Genomic DNA, 19079 nt, shown 5'->3' on the forward strand with positions numbered 1-19079 from the left:
CAGATAACCAAGTCCTACAATCCGAGCCAGATGTCATGAACTAGTAAACCTATGCATTTAAATTTCTACTGAACTTATTTTTTCCATCCTAAGGGTCTCTTTGATTCGCAAGAATTTCAAAACGCAGGATTGAAGTGGCAAGAATCCTATAGGATAGGAGAGTGTTTGATGCCATAGAAAAACAAAGAAATTGTAAAAGGATGTCTTTTTTTTTTGCGAAATATTGTGAAAAGACTTTGGAGTGGAGGTTAGGTTTTACGAAAAGTAGTACTCCCTCTTATACTTTTTACTTATCACTCAAATGAATGTAACACTAAAATATGTCTAGATACATCCATTTGAGTGACAAGTAATATGGATTGAAAATTCTTTAGGAAAAAAAATTCAATCCTACAACCAGCATAGGAAAAATTCATAAGGATTCTAGTCCTCCGAAAATCCTACGGATATTTTTAATCAAAGGAGCCCGAGTCTTGCGGAACAGCAGCAATGGGCGACGGATTTTTTGCTGGGGCTCCTCATCAAATACATGTTTCGTTTCGTTGTCTGGAATGGAGTATTTTCCAGTTACTCAATTAATCTAGATAGAAGGTACCCTTCAAAAGAAAAATCTAGATAGAAGGCAGGGCTGAAATAATAATGGGAACTTACGAAACGAACGGAGGAGCAAATTCAACAGTTCAAATTGAACCTATGATATTTCGCTTAAAACAAAATGAAAAATGAACCCATGATATTCACAATAGTGCTGTAATTTTACGGGAAATATGTCGATTACGAAAGTGTTCCGTAACGATTAAAAAAAAAAGTGTTCCAAAACAATCTAAAAAAAGGCGTTCTGAAATGGGAAAGTTATGAAAAATGTTGCATGGGTACGTCTCCATGTTCTATGTGCATGCAAAAAGTTTTGTGGGAAAATGATTTTTTTCTTTGACCTGTGTAAAAAAGACAAAAAAATATGTCATGAAATGCTATTTAGAAGCACTGCAATTTGTTTTTCTGCAGAGGCAAAACAAAACTAGTTTTTTCTCACAAAATTTTGTGCGGCGCACACATACTGCGAAGATGTATGTGCGAAATTTTCTTTTGAATTTTTTAACATTTTAAAACCTGTTTAAAATGTATTTTTAAAAAAGTGGGTTCATATGCACATGCGCGCAGGAGGTGCCCTCTCGAAACGAAACGAGGCTACTCCATGCCGCGATCACAAAACTCAAACCCTCCTCTCCTCTCCTCTTCTCGTATGCCGGCCACCCTCCGCGCCATCCTCGCGGCCCCGAGCCCTCTCCCCGCGCGCGCGCTCCCCGCAGCCCAGGCCCTCCTCCTCACCTCGGGCCTCGCCGCGGACGCCGCCGTCCTCGCGCATTTCGCCAGGCACTTCGCCTCCGCGACGCGCGCGCCCGCGGACGCCGTCAAGGCGCTGCTCCGCCTCCGCCCGCGCCCGCTCTGCGCGCACCCGTTCAACGCCCTCATCTCCCACCTCACCCTCTCCGGCGATCCCTCCGCCGCGTTCCGTGTCTTCGCGGTCCTCGCCGCTGGAGGCGACGCCGGGCGTCCAGACGGGTACACGCTCCCGGCCGCGCTCAAGGCGTGCGCGCGGCTCGGCGGCGGCCTCCGCGAGGGCCGCCAGGCGCACGCGGTCGCGGCCAGGGGCGGGTTCCTGGGGCGCCTCCCCGTCCGCAACGCGCTGGTCACGCTGTACGGCGCGTGCGGCGTGTGCGGCGACGCCAGGAGGGTGTTCGACGAAATGGCGGGGCGGGACGTCGTGTCCTGGACCGCGCTGGTGTCCGCGTTCGTCAGGGGAGGGAGGTTCGCCGAGGCACTGGCGGTGTTTGGCGAGATGGACGTTGCGCCGAACGAGGGGACATTGGCTAGCACGCTGGTCGCCTGCGGGAGGCTGGGGGCTGTGCACGCTGGGAAGGCTGTGCACGGGCGGTGTCTTAAGAGGGAGAGGGAGCTGGAACTCATCGTTGGGAATGCCTTGCTAGATATGTATGTCAAGTGCGAGAAGTTGGATCTTGCAAGACGGGTGTTCGACAGGCTCTTGGTGAGGGACATTGTTTCTTGGACGGTCATGATAAGTGGTTTGGTGCACTGCAGGCTTCCGAGCGAGGCATTAGAGCTGTTCAATGGGATGCAGACATCAGGGGTGAAGCCAGATAAGGTTGTTCTCTCCACTGTCCTCTCAGCTTGTGCGAGCTTAGGCGCGCTGGAGTCTGGGAGGTGGGTGCATGAATACATAGAGCGTAAAGGCATCGAGTGGGATGTGCATGTGGGGACGTCATTGGTTGATATGTACGCAAAGTGTGGGTGCTTGGAAACTTCTCTTTCAATCTTCCATAAGATGCCTGTGAAGAATGTATCATCTTGGAATGCGCTGATCAATGGGTTCACATTGCATGGTCATGGTAGGGAAGCTCTTGTGTACTTTGACAGGATGGTGACTTCAGGCTTGCCCCCCAATGAAGTCACCTTTATAATCGTCCTTGGTGCTTGCTGCCACACAGGTTTGGTGCAACAAGGCCTCGGGTTGTTTAATTTGATGAAAAATTCGTACAAGCTCTCGCCATGGGAAGAGCATTACGGTTGCATGGTTGATCTTCTTGGCAGAGCTGGGCTCATCCAGGAAGCATATGGTTTAGTTAAGGTCATGCCTATGACGCCTGCTGTGTCCACGTGGGGAGCCCTGCTGAGTGCATGCCAAGCTCATGGGCGTGTAGAGTTTTCACAGCAGATTCTAAGGCATGTCCATGAGCTGGAGTCCTCTGGGAGTGGGGTTTATGTACTCCTCTCAAATTTGTATGCTCTGAATGATAGATGGACTGATGTAAAGAGGGTGAGAGGCCTGTTGAGTGCAAAAGGCTTGTGGAAGGAGCCAGGGTCCAGTTTGATTGAGGTGAATGGTAAGACCAGTGAATTTGTAGTTGGACAGACGGACCATCAAGATATGGATGCGATATGTGCAATGCTTCTTATGCTAACGAGGCAAATACATTTGGATGGGCTGTAATTCTTCAGGCAGATTCTCAGTTTTCGTTGGAGATTTGATCTTATGCATTCAGAAAATATCTACTAATTTAGTTGGTCCTAGGGACTGGATATCAACTTTAGGTAGTCATTGCACATTGTTAGCATCATGTGGCTACACCTATTTCTGTGGGTGAATGGTGATCAAATCTAACCTTGGAATGGTTACTGCACATTTATATTTCATTGTTTATTGCTCTTGTGCTTATGCAGCTTTTCTGGTGTTAAAAATCTGAACAGCCAAGTGGAGTACAAAGTTAGCCAGACATGATTAACAATGAATATCAACCATTGTTGGGTGCCTCTTGGAGTATCTTGCCACTCTTCAGTTCTTGAACATGATTGATGGTAAATTTCAGCATCAGAACTCCTGGATTGGAGGAATGGACTCTGACCCTTACAAGGCACTGGCACAAACCCGGACTAATTTGTAATCATTTTATACAAGGTGAGGCAAAAAGTTGCTGAACCTTTTACATCAGATTGAGTTGAGACTGGTAGAGTTTCTACCCTGCACATAACTGAGCCAAGAGCTATGCAGAATATACCAGCCTTGTAAACATGCCTGTTATTAGTCTCTGAAGTTATCCTGAAGCCTAGGAGGTGAAGTGTTCTGAAGGAGCATGAGACATCATTAGTTCTTTGTTCTCCTATCTTTCACTCAACTTGTTAGTTGATGAAGGGCATCTGCTTTTTAACATGACAGGGACAGTTGTTGGATATGTCATAATTATATATTCCTCATTAAAGAAGAAGATAAAGTGTTGTCCAAGGTGAGATTGTAAGTTAAATTCACTCCAAAAGCACCGTGTTTAGTACTTGCATGGCTGTAGTTAAATTCATTCTGGAAGCACCCTAGTACTTGCATACATGGCAATGTAAATTTTTAACTAAGATACATGAAACGGTCCAACATTTACTATTGCTTTGCGATGTGGACCTTGTTTATGTTCTCACATTTTAGTTAAACATCCTGCCTGTAGAGGATGGGTAATAATGCTTCCATATTTATCTAATGTATCGCCTGCCTCCACATCCGTTCTCCCTTTGGCAATTGAAGAACACTGCTGCCACAGGGGGTCCAAGAGCATAAAGTGCGGAGAAGTCTCTTGTATTGAAATTTGGTCTCCATCCTGGTGCATATATTGTTTGCCGGACGGATTGGCGGAAGAGTACAAAAGCAAAGCGATGTATTCCTGCAGTTGGTTTTGGGCTTTCATAACTGACGACTTCATTTCCTGTAACAAAATGCGTGCTAACATGTTAAAAAAGTGAGTTCATTCTAGTACATAAATTCGAAGAAATTTCTGCCATGAATTGATGTGAAAGACACGACAATGTGCTGCTTACTAACCAGGTATGCTATTTAGATGCCTTTTCTTCTAACTTTGCATCCTAAGCACTTTCTATAGTTGTCATCTCGAGTTTTTATCCCTAAGTAATCACCGATGATGTACTTTTGTTTGAATAAAATAAGCTAAATCTTAATTTCAACTGTGCTTCTGAACCAGCTCAATGTACATTTATTTTAGAATCTTAGGCAAGTGTTCAACTCTTTAAAACATTCAAATTAGTAAAGGAAAAAGAACGTGAAGAACCCACCGTAACTGGCGTTCGTTGATTCTGGGATGTCTGTCACCAACCTGTGGCATGTATATAACCATAAGAAACACTTTTAACTTTCGAGGTGTTACATTGTACACATAGAAAAATAATTTAGTCCAGTAACTTCTACTAGTTATGAGATGTTCCAGGTCTTACCAGTGAAGGTATTCTCTTTTTGTTGGGTTGCTTGGACTTGGCGAGTCAGGATCCACCATCACCTAAAATCAAGTTAGGTTGTTAGTTTAGGGAGAATAATGTTCTTATCTTAAGACCATACTAGTTACCATGGAAGCAAAATATGATATTTCTGCAGACAGGTCGATATGCACTTTCTGAAATGTACTTTTGCCTTGTAATTAAGAAGGTGTGCCCATCAAGATACTGGATGCTAGTCAGGAGGCAGACCTGTTCCTAGTGCATAATCGCCAATTAGGCGGTATATTTTGGCTAGGAGGGGCTAGGTGGGAGGGGCCCTAGTGCTTAGGTGGGCTAGGCGGTTGCCTTCTAGAACAGTATTAAGAAAATATCCACTACAAAGATATCCATTAACTTGATGCTTTTCAGACAAATTTTAATTGAATTATAAAAAGAAGGCAATGTTAAATAACTGTAAGGCTATTATTTTGTAAGTTTCAGTGGTAGTATCGTGACTAGAGCACCTTCATGACGTAAGCAAAACGTGTAGATTCATAATTGTAAGCATTTATTGCCGCATCTAGTCATGATGATTAATATTCTTGTACTTCATCGATGATGTGCATAATTTTGATTCCCAGTCATCACCGAATGAAAAGATGCAGGTATATGTGCAGACCCTATAAAAAGTAAGTAGAATAGTATCTCTATAGGATTCACATGAAATAAAGAAATGTAAGTGCAAAGTTCTTTTCGATCCGTATCGATGAGGTTGTACAAATTATGACGGAACGCTGAGATTCTTTGCTCTCAGTGTTATATACGTACAGGTAACAACTGATGTGCGCGGACTTGAAAAGCTGATGTTATGGATGGGAGATTGCGTACTACTTTCTAGAAGACAAATAGTAAAGCCGAGTTTGACTTGTGATGTTGAAGCCTGTGCAATTTAAGCGCAAATTTATTTTTGGCTAGAACCCAAATATGCCTCCTCAAACTTAATATTGTTCATTGTAGAAATGATGTAGCTGTGGACTTACCAGAGTGTAAAGGTTCCTCATGTCGCGCCCAGCAATGTCAATCCTTGGTTCAGTTGCTACTTGTGACGGCTTGAGCTCAGAACCATTGGTTAGTTCCTTGCCGTTGTATATAACCTTTAGTGATGCTGCTTTGACAAATGGGTCCAAAATATCCCCAACAACATGTCCTATGGCAAGTGCCTCCCTTGACATGGTTAGTGAAGATTAACAATCTTCGGGGGTTGAGTAAGAATGGGTTGGGCTCTGGACAAGCTAACTTAGTTTGAGATGTGAACTTGGGTGAACTGATGAGTGCAGGTGCATGCCCTATATATACTAACAATCAAAGTGCTGAAGGCACTCATGATATCAGGAGTTATGAGCTCCAGACGCCTTGGAATCTAACTTTAAGGTAGAGTATGATATTGGTCGCCATCACTGGAAATATTTAGGCCTGTCCACTCTCTAAGCCTACACTAATTGAAGGAGTGTCCAATGCAATTCCACATCGATGGAATAAAATCTGATGGCCACGCTTTCTTATTCCCTATATCTGGAACCGTAGACATGATGCGTTCCTAATGAAAAGTTGATTGCCTTTTTGACTTGTCTTTCAGATTGACAACTGTTCTTCAGGCTCAACAAGAAAGTTCCCTCCCTCTTCCTCAATAATAGTTCTAGGCAAATGGGATAAGTAAGCATCAAAAGGCCAAGTACTTCCCCGTGTTATATTTCGCTGCTGTATACAAGTTAGAGCATACATACTAGAAACGGTTTTATTTTATCGGTATTGCAGCCATGATCTACTAATTAATATGAATGTCAAAAGTGGTTTTTCGACCATGATTGGTTGGGAATATTATCACACCACAATGATATAAAGTGGTTACGGATTTCTATCGACACCTGTTCATTGCCGTCTCCTAATATAATAATTTGTCTCTTGATAGTGCTTTTTTATCGAGTAGAGGCTTTTGAAGCAAATTAGTGGTACAGGTGTGTGGTTTATTTCAATGCATCCCGACATCTAGAATACAGAACCAAGCCTAGTTCATCCTTAAAAAAACTAGAGTGGTAGTTTAGATGATGATGAGGTGGCAGATTGACTTTATTTTTTTGTTTTCATATATTCTCTGATATGATTGTTCATTGGTCTTTCAACCGAGATCTAGCCCAGGGGACTAAATGCTCAAACAGACATAATGTGACTAAGGCCCCACGGTTGAGTTTGAAATGGCAATTTCAGCACAGCCATTTTTCTTTTCGAAAAACCAACATACAAAGTTTGAACAGTAACTATATCTGTGCTGGACTTACAGTGTCATTGAAACTGAAATTCAAATGCATTTTTGCTTATCTATCCAATAGGTGAACCTATAGATTCTTTTGTTTTTGGTCCTGAAAATTAGTCATTCCCTGCTCCTATAATTATATAATATTGCTATCCTTCTTCATATCATGCTATCGTCAGCGACATTCTGTCACTTAACTAATTTTTATATACCATTAAACTGAAAGCTCATTGGGTGACTATTGTCAGGATACAAGCTTCCACGCCAAATTCAAAGATTCATTCAAAGACACTGATTGCGATGTATATAGCGCATGTGCCGCTAGCTAATTTTCGACGAAGTTCGTCGTACTCCGTACGTCTCGCCCAGCTTGCCTAACAGAATATGATCTCTAAGGAGTGAGGGTATGATCTCAACGTAGCTTCCTATGTACACCCGCAAAGATGCATTTTCTCTTTGAGATGACCATCCAAACTGCCCTTGCAACTTTCTGATATTGTGATCTGTGAAATATAGTGTCCTAATCTTTCTATCATAACAGGAATATGCCTGCGGAGCTGATGGACTTTGATAAAGAGAAGGCGGAAAGCAAGGGAGAGATAAGGTCTACTGCATTTGTTATTGACTAGTAATAGGGGTCCACAGAATCCCATATTATTGCTGTAATCTGTGTCGTAGGCCTATGTAATCTGATAGCGTATTCCCACTTGCAGAGCGAAGGCCTCTTCAGCTGAACTGGAGAATCCTCTGATTTCTCAAGTTCTCACATTAATCGGGGCAGGGGTTCCAGAAATCGGAGTGAAAGCTCACCATCTTATCATTACCTTTCATGTCATCTGGAGCAAATAAACACTACTCTTGAAACTGAACTGGATTAACACCTGAAAGGTAATTTCAATGATGACTAATTTCAAATTAATCGAGGCAGGAGTACTTAGTGCTGTCTAAACGAGACATTGGCAGAGGGAAACACGTTGTAGTTTGTGTTTTGAGCAACAGGTGGTTCTATTTTTTGACTGTGTCGAAGCATGTCATGGTTAAACCTCTTCGCCCACTAATTCCTGTTGGTGCCTCTGCGGTCTTTTAGGCTATTTGGATGTGCCCAAATGATTAGTACTCCCTCCGATCCATATTAACTTTGTACTAAAGCAACGTAAATTAATTTGGATCAGAGGGAGTACTGTATTTGATAATAAAAAGTTCACTCTTGTATGCAGGTGCTATTCTCGTCCATCAACTGGTTGGTTATGGATTACGGAATGGATTACATGGATTTCTGTAGCTTTCACGGCACAAGGAGCATATCTGCAAATGGAAGCCGGATCAGATCAGTACTGGATAGATGGAGGCTGTGTAACCGTTAGATATGTATGACACTTTTGGGGAAAGGGGAGGAGCAGGAAAGGCAACGAGGCCGGTTACGTGGACGCAGCGAACGTCAGGCTGGAGGAAGCATCCACGGACCCAACTATGGCTGGCATGATAATCTTGACCGGAGATGGAGCAGACAATGAGCCATCCGCCCACCCCCCTTCACGTGGCGCGGCATCCCATTCGGCATCCGGCTCACCGAAATGAAAGTCGCCGACGCCGGCCCTCCCGCCGGGATTCTGGAAATGGAGTACCAAGAGAGATGATGGCGTGGGAGGCCAAAGCTGCTGAAAACGGCAAAAAAGATTGTTCCTCCGCCATTGGCTGGCTGGATCAGAAAATGACACTTGTTAGCGCCAAAAGTCCTTGTCGAGATTGTTCTCCTGCCATTGGCTCGTTGGATCAGAAAACGACGCTAGTTAGGAGTACTGAAGAGTGAAGATCATTGTCTGTGCTCAGGATGCATGGAGGTTTGATGGCAAAGCAAACGTACGTACGTGGACAGCAACTGTCCTCTGGCTGAGCTGTGCGCCTACAGTGTCGCCACCCAAATTCAACCTTTTTTTGATCAAAGTTAAATGCTTATTCTTCTTGAAATAGGCTTTCGACCCGCTTTATAAATAAAGCAACCAACATGTTCATACACGAGTCACACCGGAAAAATACAAAATAAATAGTCTGCTGGGGCAACAACATAGACACGCCAAAAAAGCATAAAGAAAGAAGAAAAAAGGCCACCATGTGGTTGGGAGCTCAGGCAATATGCGGTGCAGCATGACGGTGTGTGGTAGTAGTCATCATGCCTACCATGTGTTCTAGCCAGTCTTGATCCTGTTGGGTGCCAGTGCTGTAGAAATGCAAGAAATATTAAAGATGAAGTTAGAGACCCGCCTAAGAAAAAAAAAATGAAACTCCATGGGCACTAGCACCCACGGTTTTATTGATATAGAAGAAGCATCCCTCATGAGAATTCCAGAAATTCGTCCCCGACGTGGATCGAACTCTGGTCGTTAGGTTTACAATCATGCGCCCCCAACCACTGGGCTATGCCCACGTCCTCAGAGACCCGCCTAAGAAGGACCTGCTCAATACCATTTTGCTACGTGACGTTCACAAGGGTCCAAGCTAGAGCCACAGACACAAGTCAAACCCTAACATGGGCTCTTAGTTCATAAACACCAAGATACGACACCCGGCTTGGTCGAAGAAGAGAATTCTCGAGGCAAAATTATAAGATTTTGCAAGACACAAACATGAAGTAATATACTTTACAAAACAAAAGCATACAAGGCGGTATCACGCTCCAGGCAAGCCGGTTACAACCTGATCCTCTTGTTCGATTATGGCCTGCACCTCATAGGCTCCAACAACAAACTTGGCGTCACCCGCCTCAGTCCTAACAAGCCCACCAAGATCGAGATCTGAAAAGTGAGCTCGGACCGAGGTCAGAACATGACACGCTCCTCAAAGTCCATGGAGAACTGCCACTGAACCAACTGGGTTGGGCGATCTTGAAGTGGCGTCAGCACACCATCCAAGGGGCTGTTTGGATTGTGATTATGTTTGCCTTATGTTGTCACATTATTTTTGCCACACTTGCCACACTTGCCTAACTTGAGTTTCAAATTGTTAGTCACATTTTGGCTTGCCTAAGGAAATCTTGCCACAGTAATTGTGTATATGACATGTGGGGTTCACTGCTCATAAAAAAAATTCTTGCCTTAGATGTGGCTAGAATCAAACACTCACCTAACTTGGTCAAACTTGGCTAAGATGAGGTGTGTCAAAGTGTGGCAATATGTGGCTGGAAACCAAACAGCCCCCAAGTCTCACGGGATGGTTGGGTCCTGGTACCAGAGGATCCCAACCATGGAGCCAAGTGCGGCGCTCATCTTCCGTGCCAGCACCGTGATCTCGCAGAGCCACTCCTCAGCGCCTTCAATGTGAATCTCATGAAGAGGAACTGCGAAGGGAAAAATCACACATCAGGACACGCAAGACATGCCAATTCCACGCAAAAGGACAAAGACCACCAATATTAACGTTTCATGGTGGCTTCCAGATGCTCACAGTGCTCGTGCGCTTGACAGAGCTCGGTGAAAACATCAGACATGGAGTTTCGGAGCTGCAAAATCTCGTCCGCAAGCTTTTTGCAGTTCTCGTCCCGATGCTAGAGCTCCATCTTGAGGGTGTGATAACCCACAAGTATAGTGGGTCGTTTGTAGCCTTTTCCAACAAGTAAGAGTGTCAAACCCAACAAGGAGCTAAAGATAGAACAAATATCCCTTCAAGTTCTATCGACCACTGATACAACTCTACGCATACTTAACGTTCACTTTACCTAGAACAAGTATGAAACTATTTTGTAGGTGACATGATAGGTTTCAAGGATAAAAATAGAAGTACTTAACAAAAATAAAACTAAGAATAATTTGCAAGATAACAAAAGTTAGTTGTTTTAGTAGAAAGTTTTTGTCACACAAGAAAGTTATCTGTTTCTAGGCAATTGATAACTAGACCGGTAATCATTATTGCAGTTTCATATGAAGGAGAGGCATGAGATAATGTATTTTCCGTACTTGGATCATATGCGCTTATGATTGGAACTATAGCAAACATGCGCAACTACTAAAGATCATTAAGGTAAAACTCAACCATAGCATTAACTATCAATCCTCTTTACTCCCATACGCAACAACCCCCTTACTCAGGTATAAGGTTATGTCACTCTCGCCACCCACTATAAGAGAATCATGAACGAATTGCAACACCCTACAACGGGAATCTCACACGCTTGTGCGAGTCGCGCGACACGAAGGACACCATAGGACAACACCAAAATAAAACATACAACTCAAACCAATCACGATCATCAATCAACCCATAGGACAAAACGAATATATTCAAACATCATAGGATGCCAACACATAATTGGATAACAATATGTAGCATTAAGCATCATGTTTAAGTAGAGATTACAACGGGTAGAAGAGGTGTTACACCGTTGCATAGAGGGCGAGAGAGTTGGTGGTGACAGTGACGAAGTTGTTGGTGTACATCGTCATCACGATGATTGCCCCGCGGGCGCTCCAGCGCCACCTGGAGAGAGGGGGAGAGAGACCCCTCCTCCTTCTTCTTGCTTGGCCTCCCCCTTAGATGGGAGGAGAGTTCCCCCTCTGGTCCATGGCCGCCATGGTGGCGAAGGGGCAGGAGCCTCTTCGAGATTGGATCTCTCTCTCTGTTCTCTTCTGTTTCACGTTCTTGTTTTTTGGCCGAAAACCGTTTCTTAAATATTCGGAGATCCGTAACTCCGATTGGGCTGAAGTTTTAACATGAGTTTTTTGGATATTATCTTTCTTGTGGCAAAAGAAGGCACCACCCACCAGGGCGTGCCTGCCCCGTAGGACACACCCTGGTGCCTTGTGGCCACCTGCAACATCTTGCGTTGATTCTTCTTCCCAAAAATAACATATATTCCAAAATAAATCTCCGTAAGTTTTTATCACGTTTGGACTTCGAAATATTCTGCAAAACAAAAAACATGCAACAAACAAGAACTGACAGTAGGCACTAGATCAATATGTTACTCCCAAAAATAATATAAAATATTGTCAAAATTATATGAATGTTGTAGAATATTGGAATGAAAAATCAAAAACAAGATACGACAGAGACATATCAGCATCCCCAAATAATTCTTGCTCGTCCTCGAGTAGGTAAATGATAAAAAAGATAATTTTTGATGTGGAATGCTACCTAGCATAATCTTGGTCATGTAATCTAATCATGTCATGAATATTAAGACACGAGTGATTCAAAGCAATACTCTATAATTTGACATAAAGATATCAATACGTAGGCATCCCAACAAACAATCATGTCTTTCAAAATATCAACGGTAAAGAACGCTATCCCTACAAAATCATATAGTCTTGTCATGCTCCATCTTCTTACCACAAAGCATTTATCATGCACAACCCCAATGACAAGCCGAGCAATTGGTTCATATCTTTTAACACGCTTCAGCCTTTTCAACCCCACGCAATACATGAGTGTAAGCCATGGACATAGCACTATGGATGGAATATAGCATGATGATAGGGGTAAACACAGAGAAGACAAAAAGGTAAGAAAGTCTCACATCGACGCGGCTAATCAATGGGCTATGAAAATGCCCCCAAATTGATGTCAATGCGAGGAGTAGGGATTGCCATGCAATAGATGCACTAAGAGCTATAAGTGTATGAAAGCTCGATATGAAAACTAAGTGGGTGTGTATCCAACTTACTTGCTCATGAAAACCTCGGGCATTTGAGGAAGCCCATCATCAAAATACACAAGCCAAGTTTTATAATGAAAAACTCCAACTAGTATATGAAAGTGACTGCATAGGAGAGTCTCTACATGAAAAACATGGTGCTACTTTGAAGCACAAGTGTGGAAAGGATAGTAACATTGCCCATTCTCTCTTTTCTCTTTTTTTCTTTCTTATATTTTTTCTTGGGCTCTTTTTGGCCTCTTTTTTTTTTAAATTTTATCCGAAGTCTCATCCCGACTTGCGGGGGAATCATAGTCTCCATCATCCTTTCCTCACTTGGTACAATGCTCTAATAATGAAAATGATGATCATCACACTTCTATTTACTTAGAATTCAAAGAAATAAAAATTACAACTCGATACTAGAACAAAATATGACTCAATATGAATGCCTCTAGCGGTGTACCAGGATGTGCAATGATCTAGCGTGGCAAAGATATCAAAAAACAGGCGAGCCATGAAAATATCATGCTACTATCTTACGATCATGCAAAGCAATATAACAATGAATGCTCAATTCATGTATACGATGATGATGGAGGTTGCATGGTAATATATATCGGAATGACTATGGAAATGCCATAATAGGTAGGTATGGTGGCTGTTTTGAGGAAGATATAATGAGGCATATGTGTGATAGAGCGTGCCATATTACGGGGTTTGCATGCACCAGCGAAGTTTGCACCGACTATCGAGGTAAGAAAGGGCAATGCATGGTACCAAAGAGGCTAGCAAATTGCGGAAAGGTAAAAGCGCGTATAATCCATGGACTCACATTAGTCATAAAGAACGCACATACTTGTTGCGAAAGTTTATTAGCCCTTGAAGCAAAATACTACTACGCATAGGGGGTAGATTGGTAGGAAATGACCATCGCTTGTCCCCGACTGCCACTCATAAGGAAGACAATCAATAATAAATCATGCACCAACTTCTTAGCATAACGAGAGACTACACGTGCATGCTTCGGGAATCACAAACCTTAAAACCAATATTCTTACTAAACCATAATCATTTACTAGTACCTCCCACATATTATCATCTCTATATCGCAAAACTATTGCAAGGAATCAAACATACCATATTCAGTGATCTACAAGTTTTATGTAGGATTTTATGACTAACCATGTGAATAACCAATTCCCATTGACTCTGTAAATAGATATAAGTGAAGCAAGAGAGTTTAATTCTTTCTACAAAATACTTGCTATTGCTCTAATAAATATAAGTGAAGAAAAAGAGCATTATATAAATAACGGTTTTCTATATGTAGAGAAATAGGCAATCCAAACTTCAAATGATATAAGTGAAGCACATGAAGCATTCTATAAAGCCATACTCAAAAGCTATAAGTGAAGTGCATGAAGCATTCTATAAATCAACCAAATTCTATCTCATACCAGCATGGTGCATTATTGAAATAAAAATAAACACAAAATATGCTCCAAGAATTTACGCATATCACGTGAACAAAACAAAAACCGAGACATGCCGATAATTGTTGAATAAAGATGGGATGCCTTCCGGGACATCCCCAAGCTTAGACGCTTGAGTCTCCATGAGTGTTTACTTGGGGTGCCTTGGGAATCCCCAAGCTTGAGCTCTTCCTCTCCTCATTCTTCTCATATTAATACCTCCTCGATCTTTGAACACTTCATCCACACAAAACTTAACAAAACCCTCGTGAGATCCGCTAGTATAATAAAGAAAATCACCACTTTAAATACTATTGCAAAACCATTCATATTTTATTTTTGCATTATACCTACTGTATTCTAACTTCACCATGGCTTATACCCACCGATACAATCCATAGATACATCAAAACAAGCAAACAACGTATCAAAAACCAAGTCTATCAAAAACAGAACCATCGACCATACTTTTGTAACTCTAAAAATTCTCAAAAATTAAGACAAAATAAAGAAATTGCATAGCAGTACCGTGTAAAAATTCAGAAACTTTTTACGTTCCACTAAAAAATGTAAATTCACGCACTACAGCCAAAGCTTCTGTTTTTGCACTGCACATACCAAACAAGCAATCTAAACATTCTAAAGGCAAATCTTGGCACATTATTTTTATAATTAAATAGATTTGTACAAGGGGGTAATTATTTTTGTTGAAAAGTTTATGTAATCAAGGTTTGTAAAGTTTCCATGGGCATGAACAAAGTTCAAGGAGCTCCCCCACTTCAGCGGTGCTCGTCTTTCTTACTTTCACTTTTCTTTTTGGAAAGTTTTAAGTTCTTCTCTATATATTTTTTGTTTTTAAACTTTACAAAAGCACAAAAAAGAATAAATGACTCTCTACAACTTCTGGGTTGTCTCCCCGGCAGCACTTTCTTTAAAGCCATTGAGCTAGGCAAAAAGTGCTCAAGTAATGGATTTACCCGGATCCCAAGGTATATCAAAGCCAATTTTAATTAGTAATAATTTGTATTTTAGTAGTGAGCACAAAGCAACATATATCATGCAATGAATAAGTCTAACTCTCTTCCTATGCATCGACATGTCATAAAAGAACAATTCATGCACATCAAGTAAAGGCTAATGCATAGTATAAACAGTTTCTTACAATTTTATCCTATTGGAAACATAGAGAGGCGGAGATGTGGTTCCTATCTCATAATAATTGCGTAGGAGTAGCAAGCACATGCATATCATTTCCATTAAAATCATCATGTGCAATAGTAAAATTCAACCCATCAATATAATCCTTAATAAGAGCAAATTTCTCTGATATAGTGTAGTTTGAAGAATTCAAAAAGATAATAGGGCTATCATGTGTGGGTGTAATAGCAACAATTTCATTCTTATCATAAGGAACTATAGAAAGTTCATCTCCATAATCATAATTCATATTGACATCATGGCCACAAGCATAGCAAGCATCAATTTCAACAAAAAAGGCGTTTCAAATGAATCCAAGGGATCATAGCAATCATCATAGCATTCATCCTTCGGTAAGCACAAAGGGAAATTAAACAATGTATGGGATAAAGAGTTACTCTCATTAGAAGGTGGGCATGGGTGATCAATCCGCTCTTCCTCCTTTTGTTCTTCACTCTCATCCTCATCGTTTTCATCTAATGAGCTCACAATGTCATCAATTTCTTCTTCCATAGTTTCCTCCAAAATATTAGTCTCTTCTTGGACGACGGAGACTTTCTCAATAAATGCATCAATATCAGCACTATATTTATAATTCTCATAACAATATTTAGGTATAGCAAAATTTTCAGGTCTATAAAAAGATCATCTTCAAAATCTTCATACTTTTCAAACAAAGATTCAATTTCATAAGCACCCTTAAAAGCAACAAATTCTTCTATCCGTTTCACATCATAGTAATCATATATACCATTAGAATAAGAAGACAAGGTTTGATTATCATTAAATTCACATTAAAATGGAAAGTATGGAGCCTTCATCCTAAAGCAACAAGTATAAGCATATCTCAAGCATAAATCCCAAGCATACCATTGCAAATAATTAATTTGATCCAATAAGAGTTTCCCTATTTGAGTCAAGTGATAATCCATAAAGTATCCACGTTGATCTAATGTGTCTCCCATTATCAAGTTGAATGGGTTTTTCTCATGATTATCAAAGTAGTGTTTAATATTTTTCACATAACGAGCATCAAGGGTTTTAGGAGGTTCCCCATCTCCATGAATAGCAAGTACAACTATGTTTTTGGTATTTCGTGTTCCATATCCATAACTGAAGATATAAAACAACTTAGAACAGAAAATAAAATCTACTTAGTGATAAAGCAAACAAGCACACACGAGAATATCAACCCCACACTATAGCTCCCTAGCAAGTCATGATTGATGCATAACTGATTGTATCTTCATTACGAAGACATACCTCATCTATCTCACATGAAATCACAAAAACGGAAGAAACAAACCAAATAAAATTAAACAAAACAAGAGTTCAAACTGAGCACATGAAACTAGATATGAAGATGAAAAACCAAACATTTCGTGACAAAAAATACAATTAAACTTACACGAACCTGAACAACTCGTGGAAACACAACAACTAAATTAAAAACCTCAAACTAACGTAACAACCAACCAATTAGCCAAATAATCAACACAAGGTCCTTTCTATCATCACATACAAAACTTCTATGTAGTGTCTAAATAATGTGTGTATCTTTATGAAGGATTTCAGAATGCGTACCAATATGATGTTTATACATATATACAACAAAACATAAGAATAAAGTGAACAAACAACATGTGAATACTTAATCAGATAAGGTTTAACAACATTGCATACACATTTTCTCACATAATGTATCAATAGGCGCGGCGTGCTGTCGCGCGGGCATGGCTAGTTGCCATCTATTGATTGGCATCTCCATAGCCCGTTAATACGCCTAGTTGATGTGAGACTTTCTCCTTTTTTCTTCTTCTCACAACCTCCACCATACTCTATTCCACCTATAGTGCTATATCCATGGCTCACGCTCATGTATTGCGTGAAAGTTGAAAAAGTTTGAGAACATTAGAAGTATGAAACAATTGCTTGACTTGTCGTCGGGGTTGTGCATGATGAAATACTTTGTTTGATGAAGATGGAGCATAGCCAGACTAGATGATTTTGTAGGGATAACTTTCTTTGGCCATGTTATTTTGAGAAGGCATGATTGCTTTATTAGTATGCTTGAAGTATTATTGTTTTCATGTCAATATTAAACTTTTGTTTTGAATCTTATGGATCTGAATATTCTTGCCACAATAAATAAGATTACATGGATAAATATGTTCGGTAGCATTCCACATCAAAAATTCTGTTTTTATCATTTACCTACTCGGGGACGAGCAAGAATTAAGCTTGGGGATGCTTGAAACGTATCTATATTTTTTGATTGTTCCATGCTATTATATTATATGTCTTGGATGTTTTATATGCATTAATATGCTATTTTATATTATTTTTGGGACTAACCTATTAATCTAGAGCCTAGTGCCAGTTTCTGTTTTTTCCTTGCTTTTGAGTTTTACAGAAAAGGAATATCAAACAGAGTCCAAACGAGATAAAAATTTACGGTGAGTTTTTATGGACCAGAAGAGACCTACGTAGCATCGGAGCTGGGCCAGAAGAGTCCCGAGGCGACCACAAGGGTAGGGGGCGCCCCCTGGCTTGTGGGTCCCTCGAGAACCCCCCTGATGTGAAATCGATGCCAAAAATTCCTATAAATAGAGAAACCTCCAGAAAGAAACCTAGATTGGGAGTTCCATTGCCGCAAGCCTCTGTAGCCATGAAAAACTAATTGGGAGCCTGTTCTGGCACCCTACCGGAGGGGGAAACTATCACCGGTGGCCATCTTCATCATCCCGGCGGTCTCCATGATGAGGGGGAGTAGTTCACCCTCGGGGCTGAGGGTATGTACTATTAGCCATGTGTTTGCTCTCTCTCTCTCTCTCTCGTGTTCTTGATTTGGCACGATCTTGATGTACCGCGAACTTTGTTACTATAGTTGAATCATATGGTGTTTATCCCCCTCTACCTTCTCGTGATGAATTGAGTTTTACCTTTGAGGTTTCACTATTATCGTATTCAATACTATTATGGATTTGAGAACACTTGATGTATGTCTTGCGTGGGATACCCATGGTGACAATGGGGTGTTCTATTGATTCACTTGATGTATGTCTAGCACTCAACTCGAGGATTCCCGAGGTGACATTGGGGTAATCTATGCATAGGGGTTGATGCACATTTTCGTCCTTGTTTCTTTGGTAGGAATCTTGGGGCACTCTTTGGGTTCTTTCTGTTGGATTGAATATTATGAATCTGAAGTCATTTGGTGCATATCGTATAATTGACCCACGGATACTTGTGGTGACATTGGAGTATCTATGTGAAATTAGGGTTGATTGATGTGAATCATATGGTGTTATTTTACTCCGAACTCTAGGGATGTTCGTGACACTTCTAGGAATAGCTCAATGGATTGATCGGAGAGAATAACTTTGAGGTGGTTTCGTACCCTACAAGCAATTTCATCTTATATTCTCCATGATAGGAACTTTGGAGTGACTTTTGTCGCACGTTGAGGGATTGCCATATGATTTAATTATGTTATCATTGTTGAGAGAACTTGCACTAGTGAAAGTATGAACCCCAGGCCTTGTTTTCAAGCATTGCAATACCATTTTTGCTCACTTCTGTTACTTGCTACCTTGCTGTTTTTATATTTTCAAGTTACAGAAACCCATATCTACTATCCATATTACACTTGTATCGCCATATCTTCGCCGAACTAGTGCACCTATACAATTTACCATTG

The 19079-nt window shown here is 41.1% G+C and overlaps 2 protein-coding genes across 3 annotated transcripts; one reads left to right on the plus strand and one right to left on the minus strand.

Annotated features, from left to right (window-relative positions):
* The first annotated feature begins 1155 nt into the window (after positions 1-1155).
* On the plus strand, positions 1156-5508 carry LOC123045835 (pentatricopeptide repeat-containing protein At4g38010). 2 transcript variants are annotated; one of them, XM_044469014.1, is made up of 3 exons: positions 1156-3630; positions 3734-3800; positions 4088-5508. In XM_044469014.1, the coding sequence occupies exon 1, from the start codon at positions 1196-1198 to the stop codon at positions 3008-3010; it is 1815 nt and encodes a 604-aa protein (XP_044324949.1). In that variant the 5' UTR covers positions 1156-1195; the 3' UTR covers positions 3011-3630; positions 3734-3800; positions 4088-5508. The 2 variants fall into 2 exon arrangements, with proteins under 2 accessions (XP_044324949.1, XP_044324948.1); XM_044469013.1 differs by having other exon boundaries at positions 1156-3800.
* Positions 3819-6069, minus strand: LOC123045836 (protein FLOWERING LOCUS T). Its single transcript, XM_044469015.1, has 4 exons — positions 5808-6069; positions 4789-4850; positions 4630-4670; positions 3819-4265 (listed from the first exon to the last, which is right to left on the minus strand). Exons 1-4 carry the CDS (start codon positions 5997-5999, stop codon positions 4036-4038), a joined length of 525 nt encoding a protein of 174 aa, XP_044324950.1. The 5' UTR covers positions 6000-6069; the 3' UTR covers positions 3819-4035.
* Positions 6070-19079: the final 13010 nt, after the last annotated feature.

The sequence above is a fragment of the Triticum aestivum genome, chromosome 2B (genome assembly GCF_018294505.1).
Source record: "Triticum aestivum cultivar Chinese Spring chromosome 2B, IWGSC CS RefSeq v2.1, whole genome shotgun sequence".
Lineage (NCBI taxonomy): Eukaryota > Viridiplantae > Streptophyta > Magnoliopsida > Poales > Poaceae > Triticum > Triticum aestivum.

Coding starts and splice junctions, on each gene's coding strand:
- LOC123045835 (XM_044469013.1), top strand. CDS start 1,196: ATGCCGCGATCACAAAACTCAAACCCTCCTCTCCTCTCCTCTTCTCGT.
- LOC123045836 (XM_044469015.1), bottom strand. CDS start 5,999: ATGTCAAGGGAGGCACTTGCCATAGGACATGTTGTTGGGGATATTTTG. Junction 4,851..5,807: donor TGAGGAACCTTTACACTCTG/GTAAGTCCACAG, acceptor ACTTGATTTTAG/GTGATGGTGGATCCTGACTC. Junction 4,671..4,788: donor AAAAGAGAATACCTTCACTG/GTAAGACCTGGA, acceptor TACATGCCACAG/GTTGGTGACAGACATCCCAG.